Consider the following 27788-nt stretch of genomic DNA (forward strand, 5'->3'; position numbering starts at 1 on the left):
GTCACTGAAAGTGTGTTTAAAGTGTGTTAAGTTCCAAAACTGGCCAGTAGGCGGTGAAACTGAAAGTGAGCAAAAACGCTAAACACACTTAAACACACTTTTTCATAAAATTGTGATGTTTCAGGACTTTCGAGATTTTTGGTTTGGGAGCATGTTGGGAGCCTCTAGAACACTTTAGAAGGCTCAGAAAAATGAGGACCTCAAAAATGTCCTCATTTTTCTGAGCGTCCTCATTTTGTGAGTGTGTTATCATGAAATTGTCCTAAGATGTCACGAAAACAAGTACACACACACACACACACACACACACACATACACACACATACGCTCAATGGAGTATAAATAAAGACCGGGGCAGTTCTCTCACTGGAGTCTCTTAGAGTGGAGGCTGCCCTTGCTAGCAAGAAGTTCTGTGTGTTTCTCTTCTCTGAGTCTTTACTGAAGAAGTGTTTTAGAATATTTTCCCTAACATTTACTTGGTCCTTCGTAGCCGGAGCAGAATATATCAGAACTGTTATCTGTGACTCTGTTCCAGGATCCAGCACTGATTCCTGACGCCGTGGGGGGCCGGCACCGAAGTCTGTGCACAGCCCTCTTAGACGAGGAGAGAGTCCCAGAGCGTGAATTCAAGTCTGGGCCGGTGACCAGGTCCACGGCGCTGGGATTTAGTCTGGTGATCCGAACCGTCAGTGGGACATCGGGGGTAAGAAACACTATTTGGTATTTAAAGACGGCCGCAAAGGTTTAAAGTAACGTGACAAATTAAAAATACGTTTAAGTAACGTGATAAATTAGGTTGGGTTCGCCGGAAGGAGCCAAATTTGACTAGTTTTAGAGGTAGCTGAAATTATCTCGTGACAAATTAGGTTTAAGTTTGCCAAAAAGAATTGTGTTTCGACCAGTTTTAGAGGTAGCTGAAATTATCTCGTGACAAATTAGGTTGGGTTCGCCGGAAGGAGCCGAATTTGACTAGTTTTAGAAGTAGCTGAAATTACTTCGTGACAAATTGTAAAAGCACGCAAATGTCCATATGTGTGTGTGTCTGGAAGTAAGTTGATTTTACAGCACAATAAATTGCTGAACTACTTCCATTTTTGTGCATCCTGCAAGAGCCCATGTACTGGTGACAAAGGAAAAAGGTTGAGTTTCATCTCATAAAACTGATACCGCTTCACCGTTAGGGTGAAGTCGAAGGCCGTATCAGTAAACCATTCCTGAGTCGAGCGTGCCAGAGAAGGCTTTGCAGTTCTGTGAAAATGGGGAATCAGCCCATTAAACTCACTGCTGACGAGCAGTGGCTGGAAAAGAAATGTCCAGGCGCCGGAAAAATAAGTATAAATAGGTGGAGAAATCCACGAAAAACAAAAAGCTGTAACTGGGAAGGGAAATGCAGCCCCTCAGCTGTTACCCAGCTGGGAGCTGCCTTAAAACAAGAGATTACATTAACAAAAGACCCAAAAAAGAAATTAAAACGTAAGGAAGAGTATAGGTTTTTCCAAGCATGGAAAAGTGAAACTGAAAGGAGAACTGAAAATAAAATAAAAAAAGAGGAAAAGAAAAAACAATTAGCAGCAGCTTTAATAACCCCTGATGATGAAACTACAAAACAAGCATGTACCGAACAAAGACCTCCATTAATAGACCCACATAACTCTCTTTTAGACCCCTCCGTTAAATTTTCCGCACCAACTGTAGGAGAAACAGCCAGCATTACATCAAAACCTCATTTTAAACGATCTCCCATGTGGCTAAGACAGAGGAAAATCAAATTTGACAATGCATACGAGGATGCACAAACGCTGTTAGCTGAGCATGAAATAGATTTTCATCCAGGAAGATCTGATCATGGCTCTGAAAAAGGGTGCAACAGTCGTGGTTCACACCCAGACCCACCACCACCGTCATCTACATTAGCGTGTCCATTAGTTGAAGTAGCAAACCCCAGATATGGCACGCTCCTAGGTGATGGTCAGGGAGGAGGCAGGGACGACAGACCCACAATCCTTGTTTACCGCCCGTGGACACATAAAGATAGACAGAATGTAATAAAAGGCATTCCACTAATACAGGAAGGATACGAACCATGGCAAGTTGCCGTGCGTGAAGTAATTACCCAGTGGCATTTAAATGGTCACGAGGTAATACAATTATTCCAAGACTGCCTAGGGCTCTCCTGGGGAAGAATTAGGGGAGACTTTACTGGCTCCCTACCAGATGGTAGAGCGTTTCCCCCAGGTCATGCTGATCTCCAAGCAGCATTAATACCTGTGTTTGATAGGGCCCGTCAACAATTAGCGCCAAGGGCAAACTATGGTAAAATAGACCAAGTTAAACAAAGTAACACGGAAAAACCACATGAATACATGGACAGGCTGAGACCAGTTTTCAGACAGAACTCAGGTCTAAATTATGCTGATGACCCGCAATCACCATACCAGCAACAATTTAAACGTGCTTTTATTAAAGGATTACTGCCAAGCATTAGGTCTCACGTAGAAAAATACTGGGTAACACAAGATACAGGTACAGTAGATGAGGCGCTTCAATATGCTAATCATGCACAAACAGTAGTGAAAAACAAAGAGAAGGCCTCAGTCTTTGCCCTAGACACTGACACCGTCTTTACGGCTTTTAGTGGGAGTGGGGGCTACAGGGGAGTTTTCAGAGGTCAAAGGAGAGGGAGAGGAATGCATAGAGGAGAAGCAAGAGGTAGAGGCAGGTTTAGACAAACACCAAACAGTTATTTTAACATTACATGCTGGGAGTGTGGGAAAAGGGGACACTTTGCACGTGACTGTAAGACACAAAGAACACTTGACACAGAATGACTAGCTGCAACCACTGTGGCTGTAAACACCCAGATAGCTGACAGGGAGAGCCACATAGATGAAAAAGAAGTAAAAGTTTTAATAAATGCAGAAAATAATTTAGAGCAGGATCAAACTGAAGTATATAATGTTCATCAGCTAGTAAGTTTACTGGACGGGAAGCCAACGCTTACGATCTATGTAAATGGCAAGAAGTTGCAAGTGTTGTGTGACACAGGAGCTTGTAAAACAGTGCTTAAAGCAGAGCCCCCACGCACAACCTTTTCTAGAGAAGTAGTAATGGTGAAAACAGCGTCAGGGCATGTAATAACCCAGCCACTAACAATGCCACTGACATTTTTACATAAACCCAGTCAACGCTCCTGTAACATGCCGTGTATAATAGACCCAACCTGCCCAGTAAACTTACTAGGAAGAGACGCGATGACAAAATTAGGGATAGGAGTCATCCCCACAGAAACAGGTATGACGGCAGAAATAATGTTAGTAGAGGGAGACCCCTATCAGAGGGAAGGAAAGGGAGAGCCAAACTACTATTGGTCATTAGATTTGCCACCTCTTATGCAGCTCAAAGAAGCAGCTGAAAAACATCTCCCCGCAAGTGCCGAAAAAATGAAGCCAACTGAGTATCACAACACCCTGCGCTATAAACAAACCCCAGGCCCAGACCCTCTGTATGATAAACAGGTGCACAGCCTAAAAAGCCCATATTTGACTTTGCAACACTTATATGTTACAAAAAGCGGAAATGCAGTATGTTCCGTGATCCAACGAGATCAAATAAAAAACCTGAATAGGATCACAAAACCCCATGTGTCAGTTGCAAAAACGACAAGTACACAATGGAACCAATTAGGTAACATCCTGCAAAAAGTAGAAAATGATAAATATACGCCCACGGAAGAAGAGGGTTGGGCACAGGGTAAAAGAACAGGGTGCATGAGACACACACTAGGCTGGGTGGTAAAAACTACACCCAACACTCATTTGTACGACAGTACGCAAAAATGAGAAATTCTCTCGTTAGAGGAAGAGCCAGCACTTAAAAGTTTACCTTCTACACTGTGGTCGGATGGTCCAACTGATGTGGGATTAATAAAAAACGCAGATTCGGTAAAAGTACAGACCATTTCATCCCACAGGCCCATTAAATCACAGTATCCCTTATCTAAGGAAGCAATAGAAGGGATTAAGCCAGTAATAAAAGATATGGAAAAAGCAGGAATTCTAATAAAAACTAATTCTGCTACCTGCAATACTCCAACACTTGACCCCTGTTTCAATCCAGGGGGTCAGTGTTGACATTGTGGAGGACTATAAATACCTTGGAGTACACATTGACAATAAACTGGACTGGGCTAAAAACACCACAGCACTTTACAGGAAGGGCCAGAGTCGTCTCTATTTTTTGAGGCGACTGAGGTCCTTCAACATCTGCCAGAAAATGCTGAGGATTTTCTATGAGTCTGTGGTGGCCAGTGCGATCCTCTATGCTGTTGCATGCTGGGGGAGCAGGCTGAGGGTCGCAGATGCCAACAGACTTAATAAACTGATCCGTAAGGCCAGCAATGTTGTGGGGATGGAGCTGGACTCCCTCAAGGTGGTGTCGGAGAGGCGGATGCTGTCCAAGATAAAGACAATGTTGGATAACACCTCCCACCCACTCCATGACATGTTGGTCAGTCACAGGAGCTCGTTCAGTGAGAGACTGAGATTACCGAAAAGCACCACTGAACGACACAGGAAATCATTCCTGCCTGTGGCCATCTCCCTGTACAACGCATCCACTTAACACACTGTTTGCTGCTACAGCTACACATGTTTCTTTTCCAAATATTTATTTATAAGTGACTTATGTATGTATGTATGTATATATATGTATATATTGTACTATTCTTAGTTAGTGTATTGTCTGTCTTGTCTTAATGTTGGTTTAAAGTGGAGCACTGTAACAAAAAATAATTTCCCCCAGGGATCAATAAAGTATTCTGATTCTGATTCTGATTCTGATCTTCCCAGTTAAGAAAGCTAACACCGGAAAATATCGTTTGGTACATGATCTGCGAGCAATAAATGAAATTACTGAAATGATACCACCAGTAGTAGCAAATCCTCACACTATACTAAATCAAGTCACTCCAAAGGAACAATGGTTTTCAGTGATAGATTTATCAAACGCCTTTTTCTCAGTACCTTTACATCCAGATGCGCGACATCTGTTTGGCTTCACATTTGAGGGACAGAGATATACCTATACTAGGTTACCTCAGGGATTTCAAAACAGCCCTACTCTCTATGCTGACGCTTTAAAGAAATCAATGATGTCCTGCCCTCTGCCAGCAGAAGGACAGTTTCTACTTTATGTAGATGATATTTTAGTGACTGGCCACACAGAGGAAGGGTGTAAACAGAACACTATGGCTGTGCTGCGTCACCTGGCAGAGCAAGGCCACAAAGTGTCTCTGAATAAACTCCAATTATGGAGACCTGAAGTAACATACTTAGGCCACACCCTTTCAGGTGAAGGAAGGAAACTCCTAAACAAAAGAAAAGAAGCTATACAAAATGCACCACAGCCACAAACTAAGCAACAGATGATGAGTTTTCTCGGGTTATGCAATTACTGCAGGGCGTGGATTCCAGAATATGCGGCACAGGTACAACCACTGCAAAACCTAATTTATGGAAAAAATCTCGTTTTAAAAGATAAAATACAGTGGACACCAGAGGCAGAAGGAGCATTTAATAAATTAAAAGTCATGCTCCAAACAAACGTTGTGCTTGCATTACCAGATTATGACAAAACATTCTACTTAAACGTAGACGGAACACAGGGATACATGAAAGCAGTATTGACACAATCATTTGGAGAAAAACAAAGGCCACTAGCTTTTTATTCAAGCAAACTCGATTCAGTGGCCTCGGGAATGCCAACCTGTGTACAAGCGTGTGCAGCAGCTGCAGAGGCAGTGCAAAAATCTACCGACATAGTTTTGGGACACACCCTGACTATTAGAGTACCGCATACAGTAACTTCTATACTGCTACAAGCACATTTACCTTTCTTAACACATGCGAGACAACTCTCCTATGTTGGCATATTGCTTTCACAATCCCATATCAACATAGTGAGATGTGGACCTTTAAATCCTGGCACATTGTTGCCAACACCCACAGAGGGAAAAACACATCGCTGCGTGGAAAAATTAGAAGAGGAAACTAAACCACGTGCTGACATTTATAGCACACCACAAGAAAGTTTCATTGACATTTTTGTTGATGGTTCAGCATCAAAAAATGCACTAGGGCGTAACTGTGTAGGATATGCAGTAACTACATTAGACACTATAGTAGAAGCAAGAGCTTTGCCACACACGCATTCAGCTCAGAGTGCAGAACTAATTGCAGTAATCAGAGCATGTGAGATACATGAAGGTAAGGATATTAATATCCACACAGACAGCCAGTATGTATTTGCAGCAGTTCATCACTTTGCAAAAATATGGGATAACAGAGGAATGGTTACCTCCTCTGGAAACCCAGTTCAGCACGCAGATTTGCTAAAGCGACTGTTACAGACAGTCCAATTACCGCGACATTTAGCAATTTGTAAATGTGCAGCACATCAGAAAGATGACTCTGAAATTACGAAGGGAAACAATTTTGCTGATAAAGCTGCGAAAGCAGCAGCCATGACAACTACAATTTTATTAGCCAGTCATGAAAATCATAGCATTCCGATATCTGTACTGCAGGACGAACAAAAAGCAGCACCATCAAAGGAACAAAAGCAATGGCTAAAGTATGGCGCAGTACTAGATGTTGATGGTATAATGAAAATTGCAGGAAAACCCATTCTTCCTAAATCGTTACACAAGACAGCCGCTCTAGTGAGTCATGGTTTAAGTCATATCTCGACAGGAGGAATGACCTTTATAATAACCCAACAATTTTATGCTATAAATTTTGAAACTTCAGCAAAAGAGTATGTGAGAACATGTATGATTTGCCAAAAACATAATACCCAAGGTAATTTAAGACCAAAAAGAGGACATTTTCCTACACCACCTCATCCATTTCATACAATTCACATGGATTTTATTGAATTGAATGAGTGTCAGGGCTCAAAAAATGCTCTAGTAATTATAGATGTATTCTCAAAATGGCCGGAAATATACCCAGTGAAAAAAGCAGACGCAATCTCAGTTGCAAAGTGTCTCTGCAATCATTTCATTCCAACATATGGCATTCCTACTCTGATAAGATCAGATAATGGAACCCATTTTGTAAATGATGTGATCAGCAAAGCGTCTGAAGTGTTAGGTTTCAGTTTGAAACATCACTGTGCCTATCATCCACAGAGTGCAGGATTAGTGGAGAGAACGAATGGCACTATAAAACAAAGGCTCAGGAAAATAATGGAAGAAACTGGCAGACCATGGCCAGAATGTCTGGGCCTGGTCAAGATGTGGATGAGAATAACACAAGGAAGCAACAAGCTGTCCCCATTTGAGATTATACATGGGAGACCTTTTCCGCTACCAGTTACTAGCGAGCCACTAGATAAATCGATTCGTGAAACCACTCTGGCAGAATGGATGACTCAATTGTTGACAAACAGAGAAGTTGTGTTGAATAATAAACTGCCGCAAGACTCTCTTTCACCTATTTCTTGCAGGTTGAAGCCAGGTGATTGGATCCTTGTTCGAGTACTCCGAAGGAAAAATTGGAGCTCGCCACGGTGGGAGAGGCCATTTCAAGTGCTTCTGACCACTCCAACTGCCTGCAAAATAGCGGAGAGACCCTCCTGGATACATCAGAGCCACTGCAAAAAGGTTGAGGTCCCAGGGAACCCCGACACCCCCAAGACAGCACAGTAGAGAAATCTCACGCTTGGTTGCTTCAGTGGTGAGGGGGGAGTGCTGATTGAGCCCCCGTAGGGTAAGCTCGCACTTCAACCTCCAGCCTCTGATCAACTCTAGGGCAACCAAGTGTGAGGTGTGACGGATCTGTGTGCAACCATGGGGAGGTGGACCCTCCTGGTTACCTTGACTACGATGCTCACCCTTATAGGACTTCAGCTGACCTCAACAGCAGCTGAACCAGGAGGCAGGCAGAAGAGATGGACACACGACAACTCTCACCTAAGGGACATGACGCAAGATCACATTCATCCGTGGATGAATAATGCCTGGTACCGTTATATCCACGACAGAACAAAGGCAGAATCGGCAAATACAGACTGTTATGTCTGTTCTCATATGCCCAGCACGTCGACACACCCCACATTATATGGCAAATATATGAACAACACTCAAGCAAAGTGTGCAGCCAGCTTTGCTGGCATTGGATTCCAACACAGTCGAATCATCATCGATGATAAAATCTCACACGCTGTTGGACTTAGTAATGGAACATGTGATCAACTCTTTTGGATCGACTTCAATGTGACAAATCGGAATATCTCTATCCATTTCCCAGTGTTCCTGGACCAAGTGCCAGGAAAGAACCACTCCATGTGTTACCAGCAAGAGAAAGGTAACAGACCCCTTGGAGACACCACAAATTGTGTCCAAACTGCAGGCCACGGAGAGGGCGCACCTGTGAACATGAGTGGACCCTCTAACGGCACATACTGGGTGCAAGGAATGGCCTGGCTATGTGGACAACGGGCATATTTCATATTGCCCCCAGACTGGACAGGAACATGTGCTCCTATATTCCTTTCAGACCACACCTTCAGGATGACTGCAGTGAACACCACTTCTACAGTACACCGGAAAAGAAGATTAGTGATTCCTAAACTTCAAGCACATGACCCGATATGGGGAGGCGACGTGCCCAAGGAATTCAACTTATGGACTACTGGACAGAAAGTACTCCATTCATTGTTCCCCTGGGTGGGAGCTGGAAAAAATATGCTGAGAATTGAAACTCTGGATTACCGGTTTGGACTTTTCCTGAACGCTTCATGTAAGATCAACGAACAACAGAACCAGGAAATTGATGCATTACGGATTACAGCGATGCAACACCAAGTCGCTCTGGACATGATATTAGCAGAGAAAGGGGGACTTTGCGTCCTTTTTAATACCACATGCTGCACTTACATACCAGACGACGTGCATTCATCAAACATGACTGACGCCCTGAATGTTTTGAGACAGATCCAGCAGGCTCAAAATCAGGACTATGTAAGTGATACACGTGACTGGTTCTCTTGGCTATACACTGGCTCCTGGTTACAGGTGCTAAAAAGACTACTCATCGGAGTTGGGATATTTTTACTTTTATTTTGTGTCTTTGTAACGTGTATATTGCCATGCTTAAGACTCATGATTAACCGCATAATATTTTCTACTGTTGCTGCATATACAGCTGTGACAAATGATGATGATAACTTTGGCCTGTTGGAACATGAAGACTTTGTGTGATTAATGACGATGTGACAGAAAATGTACGACAAGATGTTACAAACTGATATCTCACTTTAAAAGTTTTTTCTGACAACAGGAGGGAATGTCAATGGAAAATTGTATTTAGTAGTCAGTATAATCTTTTAGTGATATAAGTTTGCTTATGGTAGGATGCTGTTTGTAGTTATTTGTATTAGGAAATGTTTAACCATGTATACTTAGAAGCATATAATTAATTGTGTAGTGACAGGATGTGTGCACCCCAGGAATGCACCCCCACGTCCTGGGAGCATGAGAGCTCGTACCTTGTCTTATTGCTTTACGGTAGGATTAACGTAGCTATGTCTGTTTTAGTTTAAGTGCTTCTTTACATATAGATGAACTGTTGGACTTTCCAGACCAGCAGGTTAAGGGAAGTTGTTTATGGGGCCACACTCTGACCCCACACACACACATACACACACATACGCTCAATGGAGTATAAAATAAAGACCGGGGCAGTTCTCTCACTGGAGTCTCTTAGAGTGGAGGCTGCCCTTGCTAGCAAGAAGTTCTGTGTGTTTCTCTTCTCTGAGTCTTTACTGAAGAAGTGTTTTAGAACATTTTCCCTAACAGAGCTCTAGGGCCGTTTGCAACCATAATATCCAGTTTACCTTATAAAAAGCAGAACAGTAACTATAGTGTTTGCAATAAATGGAGACATTTAAAAACAGAAAGCTATCATCTACTGTGATTCAAGTGTATAAACGAAACCACATAAAATGGCTTAAACTGAATATGGTCACGTTTTATTTTTTGTGTGGCCATTACTGCATTTTAATGGTGTTATAGATACTGTCGAAGCTAAGCCTACATTTAAAGCCACTAAGCTGTTTGTTGGCAGGTTAATGCAATGTCACTGGTATGAATAAACGTATTAAACTTAGTTCAATAACTGAAACCATACTTATCTTGTCCTTTAGATTCTTTATTCCAACACAATTTAACATAACAGCGCAGCGGTCACAATCTGTTTGCTCCTTCCCAACAACAACACACCTGCTGCTAATGACCTATCTACCTTAAATAGACACACCATATGTAACACAAAAGGTGACCCCTAGTGGCATACATGAGGTACCCACACAAAAATGGCTCCTACAGATACTGAGCACAAATATGAGTACAGAGAATTTCCAGCAAGCTTTTAATACTGTCACAAAAAGGTCTAGAGGGATTTATCAGCATCATCCTGTCAAACTGGTTTTATGGTGGTTTTGATGAGAACAGATTATAGCTTGATCAAGAAGACCAACCGTCGAAGTCCTGTTGGGAAACCTTTGCACTTTTTCAAGGTGTGAGTATCATCAAGTGTAGCAGTGATGTCCTCATTGGTCGTTGACACAGTTGACAACTTGTTTGAGGGATGAAATTGTGGCGTTTTGGTCAGAAAGTTTATACTTGTAAATCAGACTGCAGAAATATTTCTGAAAATGTAGTGGTTTGTTTGTTTGTGGTTTGTTTGTTTGTGGTTTGTTTGTTTGTGGTTTGTTTGTTTGTGGTTTGTTTGTTTGTGGTTTGTTTGTTTTTATTTCAAATATCTTATAACAAGATGAAACTACAATTGTAAACGCAATTTGGTTTTTTGGTTTTTTCTCAAACTTAAGTAACTGAAACCTTTCATTGAACTACAGCAGAAACAGATTGGAAATGCCAAGTTATTCTAACACTAGTGGACTTGTTAAACAAAACATTTGTTTCACTTCTTTCTCAACATGCAGCACCATTAAGAACAGTGGACCAGCATAGTTGGTCTGCATGAGCACACTTACTGCAACAGTTGTACATGCTGAAACTGGTTGCTGGCAGCTGATGTGAAGAAATGTCTGGACACATCAAAAGTTTTCTTTTTCATTTTTTCCCTCCCTTGGATAACATACACATGGCAAATAAAAACATGTAACTAGGGTGACGTGAAGTGTGTATCATCAGGTTTAACTAAAATATAATGAGGCTGTCCATCTGTGAAGTAATTGTTCCTTCAAAAACCACTGTGACAACAGATTTTATTTCATTCATTTGATGGTTTTCTATTCTGTATACTGGAACTTTTTAATAGCCCCCCTGTCCACACATCCTTGACATGAGACTTTCTGCAGAGTTGCACATGATGAATGCACACAAAACTTAAAGTGTTGCTGTCATATTTTTTTGGATGTGGTTTGTTGTCATAATCAAGAACGTGTCTTATTTTTTTATTTGTTTTGTTGCTGATCGGCCATTGGACTGCTGAGCCTGCAGTGAACAGCCAGTCACTGACTCTTGATGCTAGAGCAAGGACAACTGAGCTCTCTCTCTCTCTCTCTCTCTCTCTCTCTCTCTCTCTCTCTCTCTCTCTCTCTCTCTCTTTTAAATAAATAATACGTTCGAGCTGTTTATGTTTTTGACTTGTTATGGACTCTGACTGGCAATGGGAGGGCTGGCGGACTCATATTATGGAGGTGGAGGGTAGACACATTTTGTGTGCAAGAGACCACATACTACAGTGGTGATTGACACAGACTTCAATGGACATTTAGGTGAAGGGAACAGAGGTTATGAGGTGTTGGGTAGGTGTGGTGTTTAGGAGAGAAATCTAGAAAGACAGATGTGGGGCAGATTTTCCAAGTGGAAATGGCCGTGGTGCACACATACTTCAAGAACAGGGAGGAACTTGTAGAAATATATGAAAGTGGAGGAAGCTGCACACAGGGCAACTAAATATTATGCAGAAGGTGAAATCAAAAAGACAGGAGACAAGGAGGTGTCAGGGAGAATGCAGCTATGCAGCATCAAATGGTAGTTTGAAGGATGAGTTTGGACATCAAGAAGAGGAAGTGAGTGAAGGCAGAGACATGCAGGAGTATAAACAGGCTCTGGGTAGTAGGGAAGACTTACCAGATGGCTGGGATAGTACAGCTTTATTGAGATAAACTGCCAAGAAGGGGTTTGACGTCTTCTCTGCACAGAAGAAAGGGAAAAAAGAAAAGTGATTTTGAAAGTATTTGAAGGAAGAGATTTACAAAGAAAAAGAAGTGTAGTTAGCGAAATGAAGAAAATAGACCAAGAAACTGGGAGGCTAGGCATGTAGCAGAAAGAGGTGACAAAGGAAAAGGCTCAGTGCCACGTATGTGAAGCTGGACCCCAAGGAAATGAGGGAATGAGACTTGCTAGGCAGAGAGTGAGTTTGAATGGATGTTCAAACCCCCCCAAAAAAAAGATATATTCACATAACATAGATTGAAAGAAGCTGCAGGTGGCACAGCAGCTTTAATGTCTTCCAGACAGGAAGTTTTGGAAAGAAATATCATCATTTCCCAGATTTTACTATCTTAGTGTTCTGTAACAAAATCACTGTTGTGCGCATGGTGTTAGAGATGATGATGATTACAAAAAAACTTAATGTGCTAGTCGTGCTTTTCTTGAGGGATTTGTCCTTCGACCAGTTTTCATGTCATTGGAATCATTTGTATTCACTGATTCTGGCACTTATTTCATCAAACCAAACTCCAAGTAAATACTTTCAGGTTTTTGGTTTTGTCAAACGAACTAATGTAAAGAATGCCTGGCTGTGCACTACACCACGCAGTGGGAATTTGTCTTCTCCAGTTAAATTCAGGATTAACTTGCTTTATAACACAGACCTCAAAAGTAACCGTTATAACCCCAAACACAAGAAAATGTGATCTACAGCACAGTGAGAACTGGCAACGCTTATCTGGAGGGGTCAGAGTGAATGAACTGGACACCTGTAGAAGCAGGATTTGATTTCCACTGATTTCCTTTCCGATCCGATACCAAGTAAAATTCAGGGTGGTATCGACGATACTGATCTGATACCGATACTCTGTTCAAAAACTTATTTTTTTTACTCTATCTTTTATTTTATCTCAAATTATAGCGTCGTAATGATCACAGGACATCAGATTACTTGTTCTTATCACTTAATGATGCAGAATTATCATATAGAAATGAAAAACCTGAAGTTGTGGCTATTTGTTGCCTGCCTGCAGCATTAAAGGACTCCGTGAGAGACGTCTGTCTCGCCCTGGCAGCACCTCTCCCTCTCCTCCTCTTCAGTTCGCCTCAACATACGCTCGTCATATTCTGTGATATGATTCACTCTGAGGTGTTTGACCAGGGCCCTGTTTCAGGAAGCCAGTTTAGTGGAAAAACTGAGTAAGTATACCCTGAGTTAACGAAAACTCTGGGTTTTCGGTTTCACAAAGCGAGTTCAGATGAAGCCTCAGTGAGTCACTATGACGACACACTCCGTGAAGCTAACCTGCCCCCTAGCAGGTTTACTACAACTAACCCTGACTGTCTCCGCCCCTTTGTCGGAAACCTGACTGTAGGAAGTGTCAGACATGGCGTGTCCCTTCCTTGAAGAGCCAGTAGATCGTGAAGCCCAAATTCTCTGCAGAGCTCTCCGCCGGGAGAGAGTGATCAGAGCGCGTTTGGACATTTTATCATTTCCTGATGATTGTCTGTGCGAACGTTACCGTTTCTCAGCACAATCTATAAGTTATTTGGATAACATCCTCAGGCCATATATTACGCATGTGACACATCGCGGACATGCTCTCATTTCATTACATATTATTTGTATTGCACTTCGGTTTTTTGCAAACGGGAGCTTTCTGTATAATATTGGTGACGCTGAGCACGTTTCCAAGGCTACCGTCTGTCGGGCAGTCAGGAATGTTACAGTTGCACTGAAACGTCTCCTGTACTCGTTTGTGGTGTTCCCCGGTCATAGACCCACAAGATTTATCAAAGAGGGATTCCACAAAATTGCAGGTATCAGGATGACCAAAACTTAATTTATGATGTGGTGCTACTTGGACTACTACTTAAATTGTACATTTATTTTCAGGGTTCCCAGGCGTGTATAGATGGCACTCACATTCCAATCATTGCTCCTTCAGTAAATGAAGGAGACTATGTGAACAGGAAGTCTTTCCACAGCATTAATGTACAGGTACATAGTTCCCTGTAGCATTTCAAACTAACAAATCATTTCATTATAGTAATGGATGCTAATTTCTTTTGACCCATCACCTCAACATGTTGAAAGAAGAATAAACAGATTTTTGTTCAACTGGCTTTATTGGTCGCCTGTATTTCCTGTACACAAAGTATTAAAAGATGTAAACCTCATAAAGTGTCTCTGTTGCTTCCTCCTCTGTAACAGCTGTCAATGTTTCTTCATTATTTTCCTGTAGTAAAGAAATAAACAACATTGCTGTTCTACTGTAAATGTCACGGTCTGGCTGGCAGACCGTGGGGATGTGGGGAAAGGAGGACCCAGGCGCGGTGCTCTATGTATAAACAGTGTGTTTATTTACAGAGTGGAACAAAAACAACAATAAATCCCCATGTTCTCCCAGACTCCCGTGTCGTGTCTCTGCGTGAATAGTTCGTGTCTCTGTGCTCTCCGCTCCCGTGTCAGCACCCCCCGGTGCTCGCTGCTCTTCGTGCCTTCCACACTCCTCGTGGAGTCTCAAGGAAATGATCCCGCGTCGGTGGGAGCTCCAACTCTCTCCTAAGTAGCTCCCCCGACGAGGCCTGATCAGCAGCAGGTGTGTGACTTCGGGTGTGGCCAGTCCTTCCGCAGGGCCACACCCCTCAGGCCTGCAGGTGGCTGAGCTCCATCCTCCAAGCATACCCGCAGACACACACACACACACACATTCACATCTACAAGCATGGAGAAGAGCAGCAGCAACACCAAAATACATATAATAATAATAATATAATTCATAACTGCTCAGGGATCCTGGGTTGCTCAGACCCAGGACCCTGACAGTACCCCCCCTCTAAGGGTTGGCTCCCGACGACCCCAAAACCAAAACAAAAAACAGCACAACCAACCCAGGGCGGGCGGCTGGGGGAACCAGGACGGAGGGCCAGAACCAAAACAAGCAAAAACAACAAAACAACAAACCGACCCAGTCCACAGTCTCAGAGTCAGACCGCGCATCCCGCAGCGGTGCAAAAAGAAAACGAAAAGACGCCACAAACAGTCACAGGCGGCCCATCAACACAACAAGAGAGTTCAGGGGGCCTACCTCGAGCCCAACGGCGGCGACGTAGCAGCTCCGGCGGACGGCCCCGGGTCCGGCGGCAGCAGCAAAACAGTTCAGGGGGCCTGCCACGGGTCCGGTGGCGGCGGCGCTGCTCCTCCGGTGGCCAGCCACGGGTCCGGTGGCGGCAGAACGGTTCTGGTGGCCTGCCACGGGTCCGGTGGCGGTGGAACGGTTCCGGTGGCCTGCCACGGGTCCGGTGGCGGCGGCGCTGCCCCTCCGGCGGCCTGCCACGGGTCCGATGGCAACGTCGCTGCTCCGGTGAGCAACAGCGAGGCGTGGCAACAGGTCCATGACGCGCCGATCGCTGACGTGGACGCACCGGACGTGGACGGCGAGGAGGCCGCGCTAGACGTGGAGGTCCCTCCGGTCCGCTGACCTCCTCGGCCGGCAGCGAGAGCTCCTCCTCGGCCGGCAGCGAGAGCTCCTCCACCGGCTCGCTGAGCTCCTCAGCTGGCAGAGCGGGCTCCTCCGGCTCGCCGAACTCCTGCTCGGGCATGCTGAGCTCCACAGCTGGCGATGCGGGCTCCTCCGGCTCACTGAGCTCCTGCTCGGGCATGCCGAGCTCCTCCGGCTCGCTGAGCTCCTCAGCTGGCGGTGCGGGCTCCTCCGGCTCGCTGAGCTCCTCAGCTGGCGATGCGGGCTCCTCCGGCTCGCTGAGCTCCTGCTCGGGCATGCTGAGCTCCTCCGGCTCGCTGAGCTCCTCAGCTGGCGGTGCGGGCTCCTCCGGCTCGCTGAGCTCCTGCTCGGGCATGCCGAGCTCCTCCGGCTCGCTGAGCTCCTCAGCTGGCGGTGCGGGCTCCTCCGGCTCGCTGAGCTCCTCAGCTGGCAGAGCGGGCTCCTCCGGCTCACTGAGCTCCTGCTCGGGCATGCTGATATCCTCCGGCTCGCTGAGCTCCTCAGCTGGCGGTGCGGGCTCCTCCGGCTCGCTGAGCTCCTGCTCGGGCATGCTGAGCTCCTCCGGCTCGCTGAGCTCCTCAGCTGGCGGTGCGGGCTCCTCCGGCTTGCTGAGCTCCTGCTGCTGCTGGACGAAGTCTGTGGTTTCCCAAGCTTGCACTACCCCCCGGGCCTTATGCAGGGTGCAAAGGCAGGCGGAAACTCCCTTAAGCTGGCCGAGGTAGGGATTTCCCACCAGGATTGCCTCGATGGCGTTTAACCCCACCACTCTTGCCCTTGTGTTGGTGGTGTGAGCTACCCAGTCCATCAGGCGTTGGACGCGGGTGAGGTCGCTCTCTCCGGACAAGGCCGCTGGAGTGGGTAGTGGAATAGAGGCTGCTGCTGGTGGAGAAGATGGCTGAGCGGGTGATGTGGACGGTGAACAGGATGAAACGGTAAGCGGTGAGGTAGATGTCGCGGGGCATGATTCAGCAGGTCAGGCTGGATCACTAGCCGGGCGATAGGCTGAGGTACAGCGACCAGCTGGGCCGCGGGCTGCGCTTTGGCTACCGGCTGGGCAGCTGACCGTATAAACATAGCCCCAGAGTAAACAGTTGAGGTGAGTGACGATGAATTGTCCATATGACTCACCACAGCCGGCTGTTGAGATGTCTGTGGATTTAGCTGCGGTGAGGAACGCTGGCGGCGCGAACGTCGTTTCCGTGTCGGCGTCGGGGCCGGCGTCTCAGGCAGTGAATCCACCAGCTGTCCGAGCTGGTGGGCAGCCTGAGGAGGAGAGTGGAGGTGGAGGGTGGAAAGTAGGAAGTCCAGGACCACCGCATTAAGGGAGTCCACCAGCCAGGGGAATTTAAAAAGCATCTCCTGCAGCCGCCTCTCCACGGCGTGACGCAAACCTTCCGCAGGCTTCTCCCACCATAAGTCACACATGCGGTACACTTTGTCCATAATTTCCCTCCTGAGCCTCTCCTCGGAGACCGCTGGGTCCATAAGTGGCGGGATCATTCTGTCACGGTCTGGCTGGCAGACCGTGGGGATGTGGGGAAAGGAGGACCCAGGCGCGGTGCTCTATCTATAAACAGTGTGTTTATTTACAGAGTGGAACAAAAACAACAATAAATCCCTGTGTTCTCCCAGACTCCCGTGTCGTGTCTCTGCGTGAATAGTTCGTGTCTCTGTGCTCTCCGCTCCCGTGTCAGCACCCCCCGGTGCTCGCTGCTCTTCGTGCCTTCCACGCTCCTCGTGGAGTCTCAAGGAAATGATCCCGCGTCGGTGGGAGCTCCAACTCTCTCCTAAGTAGCTCCCCCGACGAGGCCTGATCAGCAGCAGGTGTGTGACTTCGGGTGTGGCCAGTCCTTCCGCAGGGCCACACCCCTCAGGCCTGCAGGTGGCTGAGCTCCATCCTCCAAGCATACCCGCAGACACACACACACACACACACACACACACATTCACATCTACAAGCATGGAGAAGAGCAGCAGCAACACCAAAATACATATAATAATAATAATATAATTCATAACTGCTCAGGGATCCTGGGTTGCTCAGACCCAGGACGCTGACAGTAAACTCATATAATCTGTGGAGTATTACTCACAACTGCATGTTGGTCTGGCTCAACAGGAGGCTGCACCAGATGCAGTACACCATCACCATCAACTGATAGAATATGAGGTTTATACAGGTCACTTATAACTTACAAGGGACCAAATGGCAATTAACAAACATACCAATCACCTTACACTTCATTGTCATTATGCTCTCAAAGACAACCAAGACTGAGGGAAGGCAAAATCAGTAGGAAAATAACTTCACTACAAAATAATCCATTATGGTAAAGAGTTTATCAAATGAATGTGTCGCACTGCAAAGGTGACTGTGAAGAAAGGATGTATGCACATCATGTATTATTTTGAATTTACCCCCTATGTAGGCACTTGTGTCTTGCGGGGTTATTGACTCAGAGGATGTCCCCGCAGAGATGCCTTCGGCCACAGGGCGCCCACTGTTTTGGCTGAGGGCCAACTGCTCAGCCTCTGTGAGTGGTGGTGGTGGAGGACCCCCACCTGTTTTTCGGGCCTCCGCTTTTTTTCTGTTGGCTATAACGGGTCACATTTGAGCATACAGAGTAAGCAAATATGTACTTGTAATGTGCTCAGATAATTTCAATAAGTGCTTACAGAAAGAAAATTAATGTAGCCTCTAACTGCAATTGATTTACATGGGACAAACAGTCCAAGCACTATGGCTCATAATACAATTACACCTTACCTGTTTGGACTATATTTTTATATTTCATTTTTACTTGCTGCCAGGAACGTTTGGGGCCTGTTGGGTTGCACTTGTGCTCACATCATCACAAAATCAAATGTATAAAATAAAAAATTAAATATAATAAAATAACGTGTTAAATGGGTGGAAATCCCTAGATCAATGTTTAAATTAACACTCACGCATTGACTCTGTCGGCTATGTTTTGCCATGCATGCTCCCTTTTTTTGGCAGCTGAGGCTGTGTTACTTTTTTTCTGCAAAATTTGCATGTTATCGGCATATGCTGCCATCAGAATTTCGGCGTCAAGCGCTGTAAAATACATTGACCGCGCCTTCTTTCCCTCCGTCTCCATGGCGACTCGCTTAATCTGTGCTCCACTAATCAGGGCTTTATGTATCCTCGTGCGCGCGCTTCACTTGGGGTTAAAGCAACTCCGCGTTGATTGAACTACTTGTTATCAGCCTTTCTGAAACCGAATATTCCGAGTTGGACAGTTCGGGGTTACTCAACCCTGAGTATCGTTTTTCACTCTGGGTTTTCCAAACCGGCTTCCTGAAACAGGGCCCAGGTCAGCGGTGTTACCACAACACCTCACATTCTTGCCACATGTATGGAAAACCACGTCTCAGCTGTTCGTGGAGGTAAAATACGTCTGCACATGACTCTGTTTATGCTCAGCCATTGTTGTGAGTGTGCACGCCAAGGGGCCGGACACAATGACGGGTATCGGAGGAATCGATATTTCAGTATCGATCCGCACATCACTAGTTGAGATACGTTTTAAAGTAGTCCAAAAAACAAATGCATATTTTCCCGAACCACTGTTCCTTGACTAAGGTGGATAACGTGATGAGGTCAAGGAAGGGTGTGACGGAGATTTGATTGAAAAACTTTGTCGTCCGTTAAAGTTTCACGTTGGCTTTTTCATCTTGAAAGCCCTCTCTGCTCGTGTCCAACCCGTGTGAACAATCACAGATGTGAGAAATGTAAACAAACCGTCCGCAGAACACTGATCAGGTTATTTTAAGCGCAAGAAAACAAAAACGTTGCGCTCACCGTCGGCGTCACGGACGAGGCCTGGGGGTCCGGGCCCGTCCACAAAGGTCATTGTAACACAAATCATACGATTGCTAATGAAAATGCTATAAAGCTACATCGCAGATAAGTCTCTGGAGTAACAATCAAGGCCATGTTAGTTATTTGATGAATAGTATCTGTGCCACTCATGGCGCATGACTGAGGAGGACGTTGACCTCTGCAAGTCAGGAAAGTCTGCTACTCATTGTATAAATATGAGATTTTTTTCAAAAACCAGCGAGCCATCATCTCGGGAGGCTGACTCCAAAGTACCATCTCACTTCAAACTTGCAAAACAAGTCGAGTCGATGCGAGCGCACTGCTTGTTTCTAGTTAGTCTTTAAGGATGACAGCATTAGTCTGCTCCTTTGTATGAAATAAAGTGAGTCGAGTCCATGTGGTCTGGCACCCACCCACATTTCTCTGCTAGTGAGCCATGAGGACTCCACCTTGTTGCCAGTTCTCTTGTGTGGAAGCTTCAGGAAATGACAGCTTCACTCTGACGTGTGTGAGCTGTGTGAGGTCTGTGGTTAGAAGTTTACAGTGTTTGCTCTTTGTGTCGTCTGTAATATGCTCTATGGCTTTAAAAAAATGGCCACATGTTTCTGTAGCTGAATTTGTCCATCTCTGACCTTCTGAGACTGTATTTTCAAACAGGGACGTTCTGACTTTTCTTCACCTTGTACTTCATTCTGCAAATGTTTTATACTCTATTAGAGTTATTACATTATTCTGTTATGCTATAAAATCAACCCCCATATAAGATCGTACTTAAGAAATACATTTAAAAAACCTTCCTGTGCAAATAACCCAAGTTATCTAGAAGAAATAAAAACTGCACCGCAAACCAAACTCAGGTGTTCGACCTGTTGAGCTCGGGAAACTAACTGGTGTTTCATTTTAGTGAGTGCTTTGTTAGATTCCTTCATTTGAACCAAATGAAGTTGATTAAAGTTGATGCACTGATGTGTTTGAAGTGTTTTGTTAGTTGCGATGGATCTCCTGCTGTCTTTTTTCCTCATTATTAAAAGAGGATTTCTTTGAATTTCAAACATCCATTTCCTGTTTATCTGGTCCCGGGTCACAGGTGCAGCAGTCTAAGCAGAGAATCCCAGACCTCCCTAAACAACCACTTCCTCCAGCATATCCAGGACAATACTGAGGCATTCCCAGGCCTGCTGAGAGATATAACCTCTCTAGTGTGTCCTGGGTCTGCCCTGGAGACTCCTCCTCATGGGACAGGATATTTTTAATGAAAACATCACAAATAAGTCGTCAGGTCTGATGGTCACATTTGTGAGATTCAACCACCATAAAGCAGAGATCACACAGGACACACTGTGTAACCCTCAGCTCAGGTGTGTTCAGGACATTTGCTTGGAAGAAGCCGTCTGTGGATAAATCCTGCTCTCCACCTCAGCTGTCAGGTTTATCCAGAGAACGGCCGTCCTGACTTCCAGCAGCCCCACAGTCCTCGTTTCTAATAAACTGGCATCACTGAAATGAACTGTCTGCCTCGCTGTTCAATAATCTGCTCTTTGCCAATTTCCCAGCAGAACCTTCCACTCATATCAGCATTTTTCTGTGATTCTCACATGAACTAAACATAAAAAGCTGAAGCCAACCTCAGAGTTCCCCGTAGTGAGGAAGAGTTTCCTCTGAGCCACAGCTGAGTTTGATGCGTCCACAAAGGAAGACTGACGGGAGGACAGACTCTGGGAGAAAGGCAGATATTAAAAGATATGAATACAAAGTACGGTGCAACAAACAGGACAGCAGATTATGAAGAGCGGTTAGACCTTCATGTGTCAGTCATTGAAATGTGATCAAAGTTACCTGTTTGACATCCTGATAGAAGAAAATCAGCTTCTTGGATCCGTTTGCAGCAAAGAATTCATGGATCAGACTGAACTGGAAGAATCAGACATTAATGACTCAAAGGTTCAACTCTGAGGAAGGATCACGTCTCTGAACTTACTCTGTCATCAGAGACGATGGCGTCTTCCACCGCCGCCTCCTCCAGGCTGCCGGCGTCGGCCAGCCTGCTCATCAGGTATTTATGTCGGGCATCCAGAGCTGCCCGCCGTTCCTCCTTCACGGCTCTCGCCTGTTTGGCTACTTCTCTCCTCGCCTCATTGGACAGCAGCATCGTCCTTTTACCAGACACCTGGAGAAACATCAGCTCAGTCTACAGACGCAGAGACCAGTGAGAGCTTGGCCCAAACATCTGCAGGTTTCTGAGGACCACGTTTGACCCTGACTGGAGGCATCGATTCTGAGTGTGACTGCCTAAACTGAGCTACTGTCCCCCCTCCACTGAGACGTTGTCCTGTGATGTGTCATGGGGGGAAGTGTTCCTCACGGTTGGACTCGTGACAAGTTCAGTCAGTTTATTCAAACTTTAAAAAGACGCATTTTCAGTCTCTGGATTTCAGCAGAAACAAATGTGAACACAGCACTTTTTGATTGAGTATAAAAGGATGAAAGAGTCAGTGATCAGTAACATTGTTGCTGACTGATGCTGTTGTAGAGCTGTCTTTGGATCCTCACCTTCCTGGAAGCCTTCCCTGGATTGCTCATATATCATTAACTTGTTTGTGTTCAGTAGAATCAGGTGTTGTGGATGCAGGTCGTAGCTGTGTGAGGCCTGTACAGTCAGAGCTGTGTGAGCGCTGTGTAACGTTAGCTTAGACTTCTTTCTGTTGTTATCATCCTTCAGGTTAATGTTGTTTTCATTATGCATCACAGGAAGTGTGGGTGGCTGTTAGCCTCACAGCTCATGGAGAGTTGCTGCTGCTCTGCCTCCTTTTTGATGTTTCTGCTCTTTGTGGCTTTGTGTTACTTTGTGTCGTGTCTGAAACAAAGTGAGTCCATGTTACTAACTGTAGTCGGCTCTCTGTCTCGTGCACAGCTGACTGTTGTCTGAATGAAAGTATTTTTGTACTTTGTGTAATCTGTTGGGTCTTTGAGCCCTTTTTAAACAGCATATGAGCCATATGTATGTGTGTATATGAAAGGTTGTTTGTAAGACATCAAACTGTTGCTTATTCTAGAGCTGCTGCTGTGCCTGATTGGTCTACTCGCTCGAAACTGAAGGTTGACTTGATTCTTTTGGTTTTTTACATTTTGTCAATAAACCAACTTCTTTATGATTTGAACGGCGTCTCTGACGTGTCACAGGCCTGTCAGCTTTCTTGGTGATTGGTATAGATTTGAGCTTCATGCTCTGGCTGTTGTTGGGTTTTCCTCTTTCATATTAAAGCTTTTGTCCTACATTTGGCTCTAAAGTCTAATTCTAATCCCAGCACTGTGTCTGGGTGTGTGATGCTTGTTTTCCTGCTCTTTCTCATGAAACAGTCACAACATTCTCAGTCCAACTTTCACTCTTTGCTGCGTTTGCTGCAGCTGCAGTGAACATGGTGCCGTTTGCCTTTAAGAAAGTTGTGCACAAAGGCTTTTTCTCTAGCAGACAGCTGTGTGGCTAAAAGTCAGATCATTTTTTACCACCTCAGTCACACTGGACTGAAACAAGAGTGAAACTAGGAAGAATCAGAGTTTGTCCAGTGACTGCACTGATTTTCTTCATATTCACAAACTGATTCTAAGTAGTTGCATCAGCTAATCACCCGGACACTGAGCGTCCAACACGCTCCCTGAAGGGAAACGATTACATCCTCCAAACAATCACAATCTGTCTCTGAACGACTGGAATTATTCTCTGATTTGTCAATAACTGGAGTTTATCAATGCAGACACGTTGCCAACATGATGAAGTCAGTCTGAGTCGCATCTCTTTGGCTAACTTAACTCAAGTGGTTGCCGACTATTCTGGTTCTATTCCCATATAACAGCAGGGCTGCTGAGCACCTCTGTCACTCTGCACTTATGTTCCCAGTTCTCTTTTGTGGAGGAATTTTCCAGGAATTCCTGGGACCAGCTTTCCATGAGAGACCCGATCAGGAGCGACTGTCCTGGACACTCCCAGCATCACAGGGACTCACAAACCCGTCTACCACAGTGAGAAGACTGATGGTCACAGGCCCACATGTAGCTTTAGATCACACGTGTGCACTTCCTGTGGTCACTGCTGTAACTCTAGTCTCACCGAGGGGCCAGTGGTTGGTGAGGCAGCAGCAGCTGAAGTCATGTGACTAATGGCTCTCAGCTTCTGTCCTCCTATTCGCCGGTGTCCTTCACCTGTCACACCTGGTCAAGAAAGAGTGAGAATGTTCAGAGCTTTAATGGAAAAGAATATTATTACATATAAAAGGCCTCTAACAAGTATTGTAGTGTTAATCAGGATGAAGTCCATCATGAACACTTCAGAGTGCTTCAGACAGTCGGTGTTTCATCCACAGAGCCTCCAGTCTGCATATCAAAGTATCCTGAGGAATGACAGTGAAGCCCGAGTTCCCCTCATTACATTCATGTGTGTGACTGTGAGGAAAAGGTGATTGTATGAACGTGTGTGAGCGAGTGAATGAGGCTTGTATCAGAGTGGAGATAATGTCAGCGGCACAAGCGGGACGCTGCAGGTGTCACATGTGAATCTGTGCATCAGTGTCTGCACCTTTGTGGAGGTGAAGCTCAGGAGGTTTGGATTTGTTCAAAGCTCTGTCTGCTCCATCTTTCTTTCCCTCAGGCCTCTCCAGATCAGGAAGGAGGTCCTGTTCTCATTCTCCCTCCTGGATTTCTGGATCCAGGGAAGGATCAAAGTCTCTCAGCCCAGCATCAGAGCTTCTGGCTGGGGGAGGACTGGAAGTTTCAGCTGGAGGCTGAGAGCCTGGATCTGCCATCTGAGTCACAATTCAAATATTCTCAGTAATCTCAAAAAGCAACAGAAAGGTGCCATTTTCATGAGCAGTGGGTTATCCAGCAGTTTGATTCATGTCAGCAGCATTTAGTTTGTAACTGCTGACTCACCTCTGGCTGTGTCCTGCTCTCAGGGTCACAGTGGACACTGTACCTTTGACCGAAGCTGCAAAGACAGTCAGCAGGGGTCTGGATGCATTCAGCACCACGTCCTTGTTGGGCAGACACCTTCAGTGACAGGACAGACAGTCCAAAGTAAGGAGACGTGGGACACAGTGAAGACACAGAAACAGAAACCAGAACTATAATCACAAAACAAACTCAGAAACATAAAGAGTGAATCAGCTGATTCAGTGTTTGTGACAAAAACATGGATCCTGGTTAATAACTTTTATTTGTTTGTTTCTGTATTATTTTGTGTATCGTTCTTATGAGCTGTTGTTTTGTCAGTGAAATATTATTTCATTGTTTTAAGCTTTTTGTTGACTTTGAAGTGCTTAAGTTGATATTTTTGAACATTTAATTTGTTCGATTATTGTCGAGTCGATAAAACTGTCAAACGCACAGCTGCTTCCAGCACGGCCGGAGGAGAGGTGGCCGAGCAGACGCACAACACACACAGCTCACAGGTTTGCATTTCTAGATATTGCAGATGTTGCAGAAATTGAGAGTAAAGAACTCAGAGATCCAGCGCTGTCTCCTGCCCCTTATTTATACACCACAACACAACGACAGGCGTAACTCACACAAACGGGTAACATGAGGCTCAGATGCTTTGGACGTGTTCACATATACTGGACACAGAATGATGAAGATGGAGCTGCAGGAAGGAGGAAAAGAGGAAAAACACAGAAAAGATTCACAGATGTGGTGAAAAAGGACACGACAGCTTCTGTTTGTTAGTTTGGTTTTTCTTTATTTGGTAAAGATTCAGAAATAAAGAGAAGATCACATGTTTGAATATTATATTAACGTTCTGTAATTACAACAAGTTGTAAAATCTTTCCAGAGTGAGACAGAGACTGTGCAGAGACTGTAGAAGGACAGAGCAGCAGCAGAGCAGTCCAGATACACTGATGATCCTCTGTCAGATCCAGAGGGACACACAGGGCTGATGCTGGACTCTACATTGTGTCTGACAGTGGAGCTGTTCTCAGAGCAGTTCACTCTGCAGCACTGACAGTCATCTGCACTTCATTCCTCTGTCAGTCACTGCTGGATGAAGCTCTCCTCTCCACCTCCCAGTAACATGGCCCAGTCAGAGCGTCTCTACACACAAGCTGCTGCTGCTTCAACCTCTCTGGATCATCAGGACACAGCTGCTCCTCTCTCAGCACACACACCGTCCTGTTTACCATGCCACAACCTCCACCTGCAGAGAGAAGGAGGAAGAGCAGAGGGGATAAACGAGTGTTTCCAGAGACTCTTCATCAGCTGTCAGTCAGTGATGCAGCACATCCAGTATAAAGAGCAGCAGGGACGTCAGTGCTGGGACTGTACTAGGACTCATTGTTGCTTCACTTTTTCTAATCTTTGGATTTTTATTGAAGTTGCTGAAAATGTTTTTCCCTCCTAGTTTGAGTTTGGACTTTCATTCATTAGAAGAACCTTGGTGTGTCCACTCTGAGCTCTGTAGGAACCCCAACAACAAGCCCAACAATCCAGATGGACGGTTCCAGCTGTTAACTGGAGGAATTCCATCCAAACATCTGCTCTCACTAAATTCTTCCTCACCTACAGACTGTGTTCTTCACTGCTTTAAACTTGGAAATCAATGCAGTAATTGGTCTGCGTGCTGCTTTGTTCAGAGAGCTGATTGGCTGTTGACAGTGTTTGATCAGAGCGTGTCAGCCGTTACTATGGTGACCATAAAGGTGAGAAACAGGAAGTGTTTGTGTCCAATCCTGAAGCCTGTCACCGTTCTCCTCTCACAGCTTCACTGAGAAGCTGCAGCTTTACAGGAAACACTGGATCTTTGTTTCATACTGACTGTGTTTAGTACAATACTGCTGACAGCACCACCCACTCACTCCATCACTCTACTGACCTCAGAGTCTCCAGTCTGTAGTCTGGACTCTTCTTAAGATCAGACAGCTGCTTCACATCTGGATCCTTCAGGTTGTTTTCCCACAGCTCCAGCTCTCTCAGATGGGAGGGGTTGGACTTCAGTGCTGCTGCCAGATAATCACAGCTGATCTTTGACAAACCACAGTTCATCAATCTGTATAAAGAATGAAAGATGTAAGTTTATTAGACAAAGTGCTTGAAATCATTCAGTGTTTCATCATCTGTTCAGAGCTGAAGAAGGTTCAGAATGTAGAAGTTTAGAAAATGGAAACTCCAAACAGCTGAAGCCAACAGGAAGCAGCTTCAAACAGGAAACTGTGCAGAGTTTCAGACTATATGTCCTGATGCAGCCAGTTGGATTTTGGAGATTTGAATCTCTGTTCTGTGACTAAGTCCTTGAATCATTTCTTCCAGTTGGTCCAACAAGACAGACTAAGTATTGGACATGTGTTGTGGCTCCATCAGGGGAGCTTCTAAATGTGATGTGATGGCCCCTCTGGGTCTGTCAGGTCACAGCACTGAAGAGAGCTCAAACTGGGCACACAGTTGTTCCAGTCTGGACCAAAGACTCTATACTGGGACTGAGGGACTGCTTTGACTGCACCCACTGGGACTTTTGAAAGGCTCATGTTCTCACTTAGATCATCGATTTCTACTGACATTTCTTTCTGGAAAAATGGGGATTACTTTGGAAACAGGAAGTATTTTCCCCAATAAGCAGCCCTGGATTAGTAAATCACTCCAACATGTTCTCAGGCAGAAGAAGCTGTCTTGTTATGAGGGAGAGAAGAAAAAGATTGAGGCACAGAAACCTGTTGAAAGAGAGATAAAGCAGCTAAAATCAGGTGTAAAAGTAAAGCAGAGGATGAGCTGAATAAAGGACACTCAAGGCTGGCTTGGAAAGGAATGAAGTCCATGGTGGGGATGCAGAACAAGGAGCAAAGATGAATGTGATGCTGAATCAGCAGAAGACTTGGACTCATTTGATTCCAGCTTTGATATCATTGATTTCAATGAAGAGCTTTGTGATTGTAGCAAAGGGCTGGTAGCTCTGAGAGTCCCACTGATGAGGTGTTTGTGTGGAAATCTCTTAGTGGGACCAAAGAGAGAAAAAGCCCTGGTCCTGATGCTGTGGGAGGGAAATGATTGAAGTGTGCTGTGAGGAACTGACTGGGAGATTTTCACACATTTTCCAGTCCTCCTGGGAACAACAGGAAGTTCCCAGCATATGGAAACAAAGGTTAAGTGTCCTATGGCACTCAGTGATGATGGTGCTGTGGCCCCACCACCTCCACCTCTTTGTAAAGGAACTAAC

General features: G+C 45.2%; 1 protein-coding gene across 1 annotated transcript; it reads right to left on the bottom strand.

Moving 5' to 3' along the window:
• Positions 1-10074: 10074 nt before the first annotated feature.
• On the bottom strand, positions 10075-24262 carry LOC113017475 (dynein heavy chain 5, axonemal-like). The gene is made up of 7 exons (XM_026160625.1): positions 24165-24262; positions 23700-23800; positions 21573-21761; positions 21431-21505; positions 21220-21309; positions 12161-12223; positions 10075-10637 (listed from the first exon to the last, which is right to left on the bottom strand). Exons 2-7 carry the CDS (start codon positions 23739-23741, stop codon positions 10515-10517), a joined length of 582 nt encoding a protein of 193 aa, XP_026016410.1. The 5' UTR covers positions 23742-23800; positions 24165-24262; the 3' UTR covers positions 10075-10514.
• Between the last annotated feature and the right edge of the window lie 3526 nt (positions 24263-27788).

Source organism: Astatotilapia calliptera, unplaced genomic scaffold, assembly GCF_900246225.1.
Source record: "Astatotilapia calliptera unplaced genomic scaffold, fAstCal1.2 U_scaffold_131, whole genome shotgun sequence".
NCBI lineage: Eukaryota > Metazoa > Chordata > Actinopteri > Cichliformes > Cichlidae > Astatotilapia > Astatotilapia calliptera.

Excerpts from the sequence above, each read along its gene's own strand:
- LOC113017475 (XM_026160625.1), bottom strand. The coding sequence starts at position 23,741 with ATGACTTCAGCTGCTGCTGCCTCACCAACCACTGGCCCCTCG. Across the intron at positions 21,762-23,699 it reads CACCAACCACTGGCCCCTCG|GTGTCTGGTAAAAGGACGAT; the intron begins GTGAGACTAGAG and ends ATGTTTCTCCAG. Across the intron at positions 21,310-21,430 it reads TCTATCAGGATGTCAAACAG|AGTCTGTCCTCCCGTCAGTC; the intron begins GTAACTTTGATC and ends CCTTTCTCCCAG.